This window comes from Rhea americana, unplaced genomic scaffold (assembly GCF_003343005.1).
Source record: "Rhea americana isolate MKP2758 unplaced genomic scaffold, rheAme1 scaffold_399, whole genome shotgun sequence".
Lineage (NCBI taxonomy): Eukaryota > Metazoa > Chordata > Aves > Rheiformes > Rheidae > Rhea > Rhea americana.
Genome location: NW_028186533.1, coordinates 12,348 through 24,048, shown reverse-complemented (window position 1 = coordinate 24,048; position 11,701 = coordinate 12,348). Strand labels below are relative to the sequence as shown.

Sequence of the window (11,701 nt, the reverse complement as noted above, 5' to 3'; positions counted from 1 at the left end):
TGCCTGGAGCAGGGCACGGGGACGCCGGGGACACCCGCCGGGACAGCCAGCGCTGCGGCCCGGGCCGGGGGGCCGAATCCAAAGCTCGTCCGTGGGYTCGGAGGTAGCCGGGCACCCGCGGGCGGCCGTGCCCAGCCAGGCGCCGTCCGCTCGCTCGGGGCTGCCGGAGGTCAGGTCTAGCGTTACGAGCCCCCCCACACACACCCCGGCTGCCAGCCCTTGCTCAATCTTTGCTCCGCCTGGAAAGGCTCCAGCGGGAGTTTGGCCCTCAGGAGCAGGCGCGAGGCAGGGCCGCGGGCTCGGCGGAGGCGCTGAGCTCGCCCCTCCATTCTGCCAGGCGGCCGAGACGGGGGAGCGGAGGGAGGCCGGGTGCAAGGCGCCCCGGGGCGGCCCCCACCACGGGGGGGGCGGGGAGGGTGGAGGGGGTCGAGGAGGGGCCAGGAGGCGACGATCGGGCCCTGTGAGCGCATTGCAAAAGCATCTTGGCTTGGCGGCTGTCGCCGCTGGGACTGGATTAGCAGCAGGTATTGCGTGTCAGGGTGGCCCGGCTGGGGGGGAGCCGGGGCCGCGGTGCGTCCATGGTGCCGGCACGGGGAAACCAGGGCTCGGGGCACGGCGGGAGCAGCCAGGGCTGAGCAGCCCCATCCCTCTTGCCATGCTCCACACAGCCGTCTTTTTTAGCGCCCGCCGCTGTCCCAGGCAGCGAGCGGGCACCCAGACCCGGTGCCTGGAGGCTGGGTGTTGCAGGGGGACATCTGCGCTGCGGGAAGGCAAGGCAGGGGTTGCTCCAGGACAGCGAAAAGAAACACTTGCAAACACCATCCAACCACGCCAAGAGATTCTGGAACCAACATGCAGCTGCCGACACCTCGATTTGCAGGCGTGAACAGCTCCCTGCCGGCTCTCGAGGCTGCCAGATAACATCTCAGGAGGAAGGGAGCGGAGGCTCATCCCGGCGCTGCTCCCGGCGGGGAGGTCCCAGCCGTCCCCTTGGCCTCGGCGTGCCAAGGGCCCGCTCAGGGGCCGTCTGCATGGGCAGGGGCATCCGCGTCCTGCTTCCCGTCCGGTTGCAGGGCACGCGAGGCTCAGGTGCGAGCCTGCAAAGCGGCCCCAGGTGCCTCCCCGGCGGAGGCTGCAGTGTCTCAGCCGGGGCCGGTTGGTTGCCAGAGCCCGGTTGTGGGGCAAGGACAGCGTTTGGCAGCTCAGGGGCTGATCCATCTCCCGGCGTTTCTCTGCCGTCCGGCTGCTTGGATCGGAGAAGGCGGCTGTGAGTGGGGTCAGCAACCTTCCCACCCCCGCTGTGCCAAGGGGTCCCGGGTGCTGAGCACCCACCGCCCAGGACGCCCCAGCTCCGGGCGACCGAGAGACTGTGACGGAGCCCGGCACAGACGGGAGGATCGGCCCATCCCCGGCATCCCAGAGGCTCTAAAACGGAGCTGGGTCGCTGATGTCCCTGCTCGAGACTTATATCACCCCTTTGCTGGGGTGGGAGAAGGACCTACGTGGTCCTGCCCTGGATGGTGCCCGTGGGCGCAGCCGGGAGCAGAGCCCGGCCTCACCGGGGGCTTTGCCCCGGCTTTGCTCCACGCACGCAGCTTGGCGCGGGCTGGGGACCGAGCGGCTTCCCAGCACCGCTGGGGAAGGACGTTTGAATGTCTCCAGAGAACTGCTGGATAAACAGGCCCGGGTCGTTGTTATTCCGGCTTCGCGGCCGCCGGGGCCTCCTGCCTCTCCGGGGCACGCGGAGGGAGATGCGGCGAGGGGGACCGACCCAGCGGGCGCTTGCTCTTCGCTCCCGGTCCCCCCATCCCGCTCGCCCGCCCGCCGGCTTCGTTGCGCTGAGCTTCAACGCAACAGCTTTCGGCCCCCGCGGGACCCCGCGGACGGGGGCAGCCGCTGGCACTGGCCTTCCTCTCCTCCCCCCCCCGCCCGAGCCCCCTCGGCGACGCGGCGCCCGACGGGCGCTGCCGGCTGCCGGAGCAGCGTTCCTGCTGCTTTTGTCCGTGGCGTTTCTTAATCGATGGCGGAGATTGAGCTAAAAATAGTCGAGGCAGGAGAGCGGCAAAATAAAAAAACACCCAGCTCGGAGGCAGAGCTGGGAGAGGGAGGACCGCGGCCAGCCCCGGGGCCGGAGCATCCCTCAGCCGTGTACCGGGATTGGGAGCTGGAGCGGGAAAGGAAGCGCCGCGGCTCCGCGACCTTGAGCGGGTCGCGCCGGCGTTCCTCGCCTCGCCCCGGCTCCCGGGCGCCRGAGCAGCCCGCTGGCGGCTCCGCGTCGCCACGGAGGTTGCTGCAAGCAGAGGTTTTAYGGACCCGGAGCAACCTCTGGCATCACCCGGTTGCTTCCAGAGGGAGGCGGGTGCCYGGCGCCCAACGCCCCGAGGTGCGGCCGCCCCGGGTGTGGGACCTCACCGGGACGGATAACCTATCCATGGGGTTRGCTTCTCGTGGGTACCATGGAGCAGCAGCTCAGCTTCGGGACGGTCCCGACAGGACCAAACCCAGCCCATCCCRGCTCCCTTGCTGCGGCAAGGCTGGTGCCTTGCGGTCCGGCGCGCGCGGATGCCGGTGCCTGGCGGAGGGGAGCCGGCGCGGCGCTGGCTCTCGGGGAGGGACGGCGATTAAGCGCTCGGCGGCAGATGGCCACCGGCACCCGGCCAAGGGGAGGGAGGCGAAGTCCGTCCGTCCGTCCGCCCGCCCGCTCCCAGCCCAAAGCYGCGCTCTCGCCACAGCCGTCCCGCGGGAAGCGGGCCGCTCTGGAGGGGGCTCGTCGCTGGGAGAGCGGAGATTTTTGTCTCCCTCTAATCTCCGTTTAAAATCCAGATCGYGGGTTTCTATGGCAACTCCGCTGACACGGAGCCGAGGCGCCGGGGGCCAGCRGGGTGGGCTTGGGCTGACGGCGGCACAGAGACGGGAGGGGGTTTCCCTGCAGCCACCCACCGGAGCTGCTCTGCCTAATGCCTGCTCGTTAGCATCTCATTAGCATCTCATTCRGCATCCCCGCTCATTAGGGAAGCCGGAGAATCCTCTTTTGGAAATTCATGTTTGAAGAGACTCGGAGTTACTGGGTCAGTAGAGAAACCTGGTGAACGGAGACGTTGCGACGCCGGCCAGGCCCGACGGTCCCTGCCCGCTCCCYGGGCACGGGCACTGGGTGCCGGGCGCCCCCGGCACGCTTCTCCCCTCCTCTCTGGAGAGGATTGCTTTAAACCTCACTCAGAAGTGGGACTGGGTGCAGGGACACAGCTGAGCCCTCTCCAGAGCAGGTGACCTTGTGCAAGGACATGGGAGAGCATCCGTGGGGATGTGGTACTAGCCAGGGTCCGTGGCAGCTCCTTCCCTCCACCACTGCAAGCACCGGGCTGGGTCCAGACTGAGATAAGACAGTCCTCAAAGGTGCCCCAGATCCAGCTGGGATCCATAGCCCCACCTAGCTCCTAACCCCAACGCTGGCTCGCAGCTTGCTTGGCCACACGTGTTCATCCCGCATCATTATTGTGCCTGAGCTATTTGGACCCCCAAGTCCCGGATGTGCCGGTGCGTCCTTGTGTCCCCCAGTCGGCCCCGAGCTCTCAGCGATGCCTTGATGGCTCTCAGTGTCATGCTGCATGAGGAGGGCTGTGCACAAGGCCAGGGAGGAAGGGCAGGGCCTCGGTGTCACAGGCCAGCACCAGTGTCCCCGAGCGCTTCCTGGTGCCGGGGTATAATTAGTTCTTGGCCCTTGTTAGAGTTGATATTTTCCATGTTGGCCAGGAGATTTGGGAGATGTTGATTTAAAAGACATGTGCATCCTGCAAAGGCTGCTGGAGCCGCCAAGCAGGGCTCAGGGCTCACTGCCATCCTCGATCTGCATCCTCTGTCCCTGTGGGGCCACCACCACCCTGAGTCCTATGTCCCCATGATGCAGGGGTGAGGCCAGGTCCAGGGAAGGTCTCAGCGCTGGCAGGTCTCTGTGGTCCATGCCTGCCTGCATGGGAGCAATAGCTGAGCAGTTAAAACCTTGCATAAGGATGGGAACTCTCTGGCCAGGTCCTTCAAACCAAGACTCCATCTGAGCTGCCCAGACCCAGCCCGAGGAGATCCCAGCTCTGCAGCCTTGCATCAGAGCATTCCCGTTGCACCAGGAGGCTATGTTATGTTCTGTTTCAGGTTCCCAGGCCAGACTGGTATTTAATCCAGGACTGCCGAAATAGTCTCCAGAGGAGGGTTGGGTGTACAAACCATGAGGATGCAGCCCCACTGGGCTGTTCAGCAGGGCACCAAAGCATCCGTGCAATGCATGGGAGCACTGGATGGCCAAGGATTGGGAACATGTTGCCATTAGCCATCGTTTTCCCATGCTTTCAACCCAGGATTGTGCACCCAAGGCGAGGGGAGAAAATAAGCCCAGTGCTGGTTCCCAAACTCCTCTAGATGGTGACTAAGCCCCACAGATGGTTGTGGGCATAGGTTTGCGATGGAGTTCAGAGGGCAACCATGAACCACAATTCTTTTTCTTCTCTCTAGATCCGACGACGCCGACCAACTCCTGCCAACCTGGTTCTAAGCAGTGACCAGTCGTCCCCAGGTGGGTCCTCACATGTGTCGCCATGTCCCCAAGACCTGCTTGGGGTCTAGCACCTCAGCCCAAACCAGGGTCTGCCCCAAGCCAGTGTACCCTCACTGCCTCAAYGCACTAGGAGGGCAGGTGGCTGCTATGTGTCACCCTGCCATCGAGGCCCAGGCCCAAGGATGCTGAGTGCCTTAGGATGTGCTGGTGAGCTGAGTGACACGAGGTTACACCAGCATGAATGGTGCAAGAGGCCAACGTGCATGGCCATGGCTGTCGTGTGGTGCTCAGGTGCCCAAAACAGGCTAGGCTGTGGTCAACAAAGCTTGGTACRTGGTGCTTAGAGACCTCCAGTATGTGGTGCTCAGGGATCCCCAGAACATGGTGCCCAGGTGCTGCAGGATGTAGTGCTCAGAGATCATCCAGACATGGTGTTCAGAGAACCTCAGTAAATGGTGCTCAGGGATCCTCAAGGATGCTCAGGGTTCCCAGTGATGCTTCGGGGTTCCCATGATTCCCAGCATATGGTGCTCAGGGACTCAGGTACATGGTGCTCAGGGATCCCCCAGGACGTGGTGCTCAAGGGCCCCCTCAGTGYGTAGTGCTCGAAGATCCCAGTACAGGTGCTCAAGGGCCCCAGCACGTCATGCTCTGGGCCCGCTTCTGGTGCTCGGGAGCTGAGTCCCGTGCGCTTAGGGCATCTTCACATGGTGCTCAGGGGCTCTGTACTCCAGCACATGGGTCGCTACGGGACGCATCCTGCCGTAGCAGAGGAGCAGAGCCCCACGCCAGCGCTGAACTCCGGCATGCAACGTCCTGTGGCTCGCCCGCACCGAGACAGTGTCCCAGCGTTGGACCCTCGCGCAGGCTGGGGTGTCTCCGTCGCGTCCCCGGCCCTGCCCCGCTCTCCCAGCTCTGCTCGGGGCTGCAAAAACCCCGTGACCCCTTGCAGCCCATCCATCTCCGGGTGGGGGGGGGAGTCGGGGGGAAGCAGCTGCCTGTGACAGGCCGAACAGCCRTGCCTTGGCCCTTCCAGGGACTCCTGGCAGCTCCCCAGGGCTGGGCGCTGAACCTCCTCCTCCGCCGGCGCCCTGGGGCCACCTCCGCCATGGGGGGGGGGACACACCAGCTGTGACATTTGAGAGCTCCTGTGTCAGCGCCTTGCCAGCACAACCAGGCACGTGGCCTCGGGGGGTCGGGGGTCCGACCCCGGCTGGCTGGTGTGCCGCGTCCCTTCTCCAGCCCGGTCCGTCTCCTTTCCTGCGCCTCTCGCCCCGCTCGCAGCCCCTGGCAGGCACCAAGGGAGTCAGAAACCGCCTGTTGCAAAGACGAGTTGTCCCTGCCGCCACGTGGTTTTGTCCCAAGAGGCAAGAGACAGCTTGGGGTGGGAGGTGGGACTGGGGATGGGGACGGGGACCCCCGTCGTTCGCCGAGTCGCGCCAGGCCCGTTCGGAGCAGCGACCTTTCACGAAGCACTCACGCATCAGCAACCCTCCCCACCCAGCCCCCCACCGGCGAAGCCAGGCAGTCCTCCATCCCCTCTGTCCCCAAATGCCRTCTCTGGAAACAGAACCTCCTTCTAGAGTGAAGCTTCAGACGTAAATACATCGATCAAGTGCCAACGCGCGGGTCCCTGGAGCAACACAGCCCGGGGCGGTCGCAGCTCCAAGACGCAGCGAGGCCAAGCAGYGCTTCAAGAGGCTCACGCAGGACGGAGAGCTTTGAGGTGGTGTGTCCTTTCCTCACCCAAGGACCCTGCCAGGACAGTACGGGATATGTCACATCCCTTCCACCRGTCCCAGGATGGACAGGAGAGCATCAGCCGTGTCAGCTCTCCACCAGTGAAAACTTGCTGCTTTCTGTGATTTGAGCTCAAAAATACTCCATGTTTCCCCAAAGGAGCTACTTGTGCCTACCTCGGAAACCCAAGGTTGCCGAGGGTGCTGAGCACCCCACGCTGAGCAGGAAAGGACCCAGGCTGTTTCCGTATGCATCAGCACCAYGGGGACTGAGCTGCTGTGATTGATCCCGACCCTCCACTGGCAAACAAGCTGTGACGCGCCTGGAGCCCCACGAACCCGGCAGCCTCCGGGATAATGAAATACGGATGAGTTCCAGCTCCGGAAGGCTGGATGGAGCTGTGCATGAGCAGGGCGCTTGGAAAGCCAGCTCAACCCAAGCCTGTTATCCCGATCCAGGCTGTGAAGCCACTCGAGCCAGCAGCTCTTAGGGCTGAGTCGCCTGCTGGGCCCGGAGCGAGGAAGGGAGCTGGTCCCCAGCGCTGCGTCGTCTGCAAATAAAGCAGCTCCGTAGGGTTTCATGTTATCCAGGTGATTTGGGCTCCCCTCCATYCCTTGCTCCCCACAAAGCTGCTTCCCAGGGGATGCTGTCCCGGATGAGGCCCTGGGTCAGCAGCATGGGGCCAGCAGAGCTGTCCCAGGCCCCAGGCTTTGGAGATGGGGATGGGAAAGGGGGAGCCGGTGCCCAGGCCACCCAAATCTGCCGTATGGACCATGACAGGCGATGGGGTGCTGGTTACCCTGGCAATGCCTTGATTTATTTCCTGGGCAACAAAGATGCTGTGTGCCCCTGGGACAGCACTGTTAGTCCTAGGGCAATGGCCAGGGATGGAGCACAGCCACCACCGTGCCCACCCTGCCCTGGGACAATCTTGGCTACTTTGGCTGCAGTCACTGTGCGATGGTGGAGTTCAGGATCCTGCAAGGAGGGAGGAGGGCTAAAAGCAGGATCACCGCCCTAGACTTCAGGAGAGCAGACTTTGACCTCTTCGGGGACCTACAAGGAAGAATCTCATGGGATCCGCCCTAGACTTCAGGAGAGCAGACTTTGACCTCTTCGGGGACCTACAAGGAAGAATCTCATGGGATAGGGCYCCAGAAGGAAGAGGAGTCCAAGAGAGCTGGTTGATACTCAAAGATCTCCTCCTCCAAGCTCAATAACAGTCCATCCCAATGAGCAAGAAGTCAAGCAAAGGGGGCAGGAGACCTGCATGGAGGAACAAGGAGCTCCTGGCAAAAMTCCAACAAAAGAAGGAAATGTACAGAAGGTGGAAGCAGGGACAGATTACCTRGGAGGAATATAGGGATGTTATCTGAGTATTCAGGGATTGAACTAGGAAGGCCAAGGCCCATCTGGAGTTTAATCTGACAAGGTTTGTCAAGGTTTGACAAGAAGGACTTCTTTAAATACATCAGTAGCAAAAGGAAGACTAGGGGAAATGTGGGCTTGCTGCTGAATGTAGAAGGAGCCTGGTGAAAAAGGACACAGAAAAAGCAGAGGTACTGAATACCTTCTTCACCTCAGTCTTTAYTGGTAAGACCGACCCTCAGGAATCTCAGGCCCTGAAGACCAAAAAGAAAGTCTGGAGAAAGAAAGACTTTCCCTTGCTGGAGGAGGATCAAGTTAGAGATCATTTGGGAATACTTGACAGCCACAAGTCTGTGGGCCCTGATGGGATGCACCCACGGATACTGAGGGAGCTGGCAGATGTTGTTGCTAGGCTGCTCTCCATCATCTTGGAAAGGTTATGGAGAACAGGGGAGGTGCCTGAGAATTAGAAGACTAATGTCACTCCAGTCTTCCAAAAGACTGGAGCAAGGGCAAGAAGGAGGACCCAGGGAACTTCAGGCTAGTCAGCCTCACCTTGATCCCTGGAAAAGTGGTGGAGCAGCTAATCCTGGATACCATTTCCAAGCATATGAAGGATAATAAGGTGATCAGGAGTAGTCAGCCAGGATTTGCCAAGGGGAAATCCTGCTTAACCAACCTGATAGCCTTCTATKATGGCRTGACTGGCTGGGTAGATGAGGGGAGAGCAGTGAATGTTGTCTGTCTTGACCACACAAGGCTTTTGRCACTGTCTCCTGTARCATCCTCCTAAGTAAGCTCAAGAAGTGCAGGCTGGAGGAGTGGACAGTGAGGTGGATTGAGAACTTGCTGAATGGCAGAGCTCAGAGGGTTGTGCTCACCAGTACAAAGACTAGTTGGAGACCTGCAGCTAGCGGTGTCCCCCAGGGGTCAATAGTGGGTCCAGTATTATTCAGCAGTGAGCTGGATGAAGRGAGAGAGCGCRCTCTCAGCAAGTCTGCTGATGATACAAAACTGTGTGGGGTGGCTGCTACAGCTGAGGGCTGTGCTGCCATTCAGAGGGACTGCGACAGGCCGGGGAGATGGGCAGAGAGGAACCTCCTGAGGTTCAACAAGGKCAAGTGCAGAGTCTTGCACCAACACCATGCACCAACACAGGCTGGGGGCTGAGCTACTGGAAAGCAGCTCTGCAGAGAAGGATCTGTGAGTCCTGGTGGACACTAAGTTGACCACGAGCCAGCAAGGCACATCCTTGTGGCCAAGAAGGCCAGTGCTGGCTAGGGCAGCAGAGGCCTTCTTGGGCGAAGTATTGCCAGCAGGTTGAGGAAGGTGATCTTCCCCCTCCACTCAGGCCTGGGAAGGCCACATCTGCAGTACTGTGTCCGGTTCTGRGCTCCCCAATACAARAGAGACATGGAGCTACTGGAGTGAGCCCAGGGGAGGGCTACGAAGATGATGAAGGGACTGGAGCATCTCCCTTATGAGGAACGGCTGAGAGAGTGGGACTCTTCAGCCTGGAGATGAGAAGACTTAGGGGGGGATCTTATCAATGTGCAAAAGTATCTAAAATGAGTGTGTAAAGACGATGGGACCAGACTCTTTTCCGTGATGCCCAGCGATAGGACTTAAGGCGATGGGCACCAACTGAAACATGSRAAGTTCCGGCTCAACATGAGGAAAAATTTCTTTCCTGTGAGGGTGACTGAGAACTGGAATAAGTTACCTGGAGAGTTTATGGAGTCTCCTTCCTTGGAGATATTCAAAAGCTGTCTGGACAGGGTCCTGCACAACCTGTGCTAGATGATCCTGCTTGAGCAGAGGGGGTTGGACTAGATGATCTTTAAAGGTCCCTTCCAACCTCAACTATTCTGTGATTCTACGGTTCTGTGGTGGTGGGACCAGCCCCCCTTTAACTTTTTGCTCCTCTCTGTCCCCCCTCTATGCTGCCCCACAGAGATTGATGAGGACCGGCTCCCCAACCCCCTGCTGAAGGTAGGTGCTGTGTCCAGGGGCCGGGAAGGAGCGGGGTCCTGCCCGGGGGAGATGGCACGGCCAAGATGCCCCCACAGTCCTGGGTGGCTGGCGGGGTCCTTGGGCCAAGCATGCTGCAAGGTGGCCCCCACCCCTAGGAGCTGCACTCCGGCACCTTAGGGTGCTCTTCTTCACCACCCACTTTGTCCCAGCGCCACGTCCTGCCGGTGACTCGCCTTCGCTTCCTTTGCAGTCAGGTCTGGCCATGTCGCCCAGGCAGAGAAAGAAGGTCTCCCGCACCACCCCGACCATGAAAGGTACTTCTCGCTCCACTGCCGGCCCCAGTGTGCTGGCCTGGCCAGCATCGCAGCCCAGCGTCCCCAAAAAGCAGGGGGACAAGGAGAGGTGTCACCCCAGGGTGGGGATGGAGCTCCTCGCACTGAGCATCCCCACACCAGGCAGCGGGACCGAGGCCTTTCCAGTGTCCCCAGCAGCACAAGGAAATGCTCAGCGGGGTCTGGGCTGCCCCTGGCAGCCCCTTCCCAGCTGCATCAGGCCCCTTGGATAGAGGTGACCGTCCCCCTGGCACCGTAGGGGACGTGTGGGTCGCGAGGTTGCAGCAGGGCTGGATACCACCAGCCGGTTTTGCGTGGCACCGGATGATTTSAAGTGCTTGGACCCGTTTGTCCGGGCAGGAGGGTGACTGTGCCCAAGAGGGACACGGGGACGTGGAGCAGGGACAGCTGTGTCCCCAGTGCAGCAGACCTCAGAGTACGGCATGACAAACGGCACCGGAAGGGACCAGTTTCCACCAGCTTTTCGGTGCCCTCTGAACAGATTGGGGAGCGATTTCCCTTTGCCCGGGAGCACCCGGGGGTCCCATCCTGCCTTGCTCACGGGGATGGGTGTTGGGGACCTCGCAAGGACAGGGCTCAGGTTTGGGGAAGCTGCGCCCTGCCAGCAAAGGCATCGCGGTCGCGCTTGGCGGATGCTTGCGGACAGGCCCTGGCAGCACGGAGAAACGCCGGCAACTGGGTACGGGTGGTTTTGGCTGCTTGGCGGCATCACCGGGAGCAGGAGGTGACCCGCTGCGATCCAACCTCAGCGCAGGCGCCGTGGCCCTCCCTGGATGAGGCCGCGTTTGGCAGCGGCGGGATTTCCCGCGTCCCGGCCTCACCACCTCTCCCTGCCTTGCAGAGCTCCAGATGATGGTGGAGCATCACCTGTGCAAGCAGGCGCAGGGCGAGGAGGAGGAGGAGGCGGCCGCGGGGAGCCAGGACCGGCACAGCCCCGGGTGCTGCCACCACGGTGACGCAGAGCACAGCCACAGCCCCGGGGGCACCTGCCCCTTGGCCCGCACCCAGCCCCCGCCCGAGGGCGGCCCCGCACCCGCCGCGAGTGAGTACAGCCCCGATCCCAGCGGGAAACGAGCTCTGGGCAGCTCCCCACCACCTCCATCCCCCTAACTCTGCCCATTGGACAGGGCCGGTGGCCTGCACCCGAGCTTGCGGATGGAGAAGCGGGTGCCGGGGAGGGCGCAGGCACCCTGCAAGGGTCGGGCTCGGCCGGGGAGGGTGTCCCCGGTGCCGGGCCAGGTTCGGGGGCGCGATGCCCACCAGCCCGGCCCAGCATGGCTCGGAGGACGCAGGGCTGGGGCAGTGCACTCGTTACTGGCCCCATCGCACCCACAGAGGGAGAGGCGGCGGGCACCCGCGCAGACGCCCGGGGGGACGGACGGCAGAGCCTGGCTGCTGAGGGYGCCCATATATCACCGAAGGAGGCTGTGGGCAAGGGCGCTGCCACCAGCCAGTAGGTACGTACTGGGGTATGGTGGGCTCCACACAAGTACTTACTGGGAGGTGGTGGGCTCCATGTGAGTGCGTACCAGGGTATGGTGGCCTCCGCATGGGTATGTACTGGGAGATAGTGGGCTCCCCATGGCTACGTACTGGGGTTTGGTGGGCTCCACATGGGTACATATCAGGGTATGGTGGGCTCCCCATGGATACGTACTGGGGTTTGGTGGGCTCCCCATGGGTACGTATCAGGGTATGGTGGGCTCCCCATGGATAC

The 11,701-nt window shown here is 62.0% G+C and overlaps 1 protein-coding gene across 1 annotated transcript in view; it reads left to right on the top strand.

The window, feature by feature from the left end:
* Positions 1 to 11,701, top strand: part of PPP1R1A (protein phosphatase 1 regulatory inhibitor subunit 1A) — a 20,632-nt gene that overhangs the window by 7,341 nt on the left and 1,590 nt on the right. Inside the window, exons 2-6 of the mRNA XM_085313847.1 lie at positions 4,507 to 4,567; positions 9,612 to 9,649; positions 9,882 to 9,945; positions 10,826 to 11,026; positions 11,320 to 11,441. Of these exons, the coding sequence (XP_085169973.1) occupies positions 4,507 to 4,567; positions 9,612 to 9,649; positions 9,882 to 9,945; positions 10,826 to 11,026; positions 11,320 to 11,441 (486 nt within the window). The remainder of the gene's footprint in view (positions 1 to 4,506; positions 4,568 to 9,611; positions 9,650 to 9,881; positions 9,946 to 10,825; positions 11,027 to 11,319; positions 11,442 to 11,701) is intronic.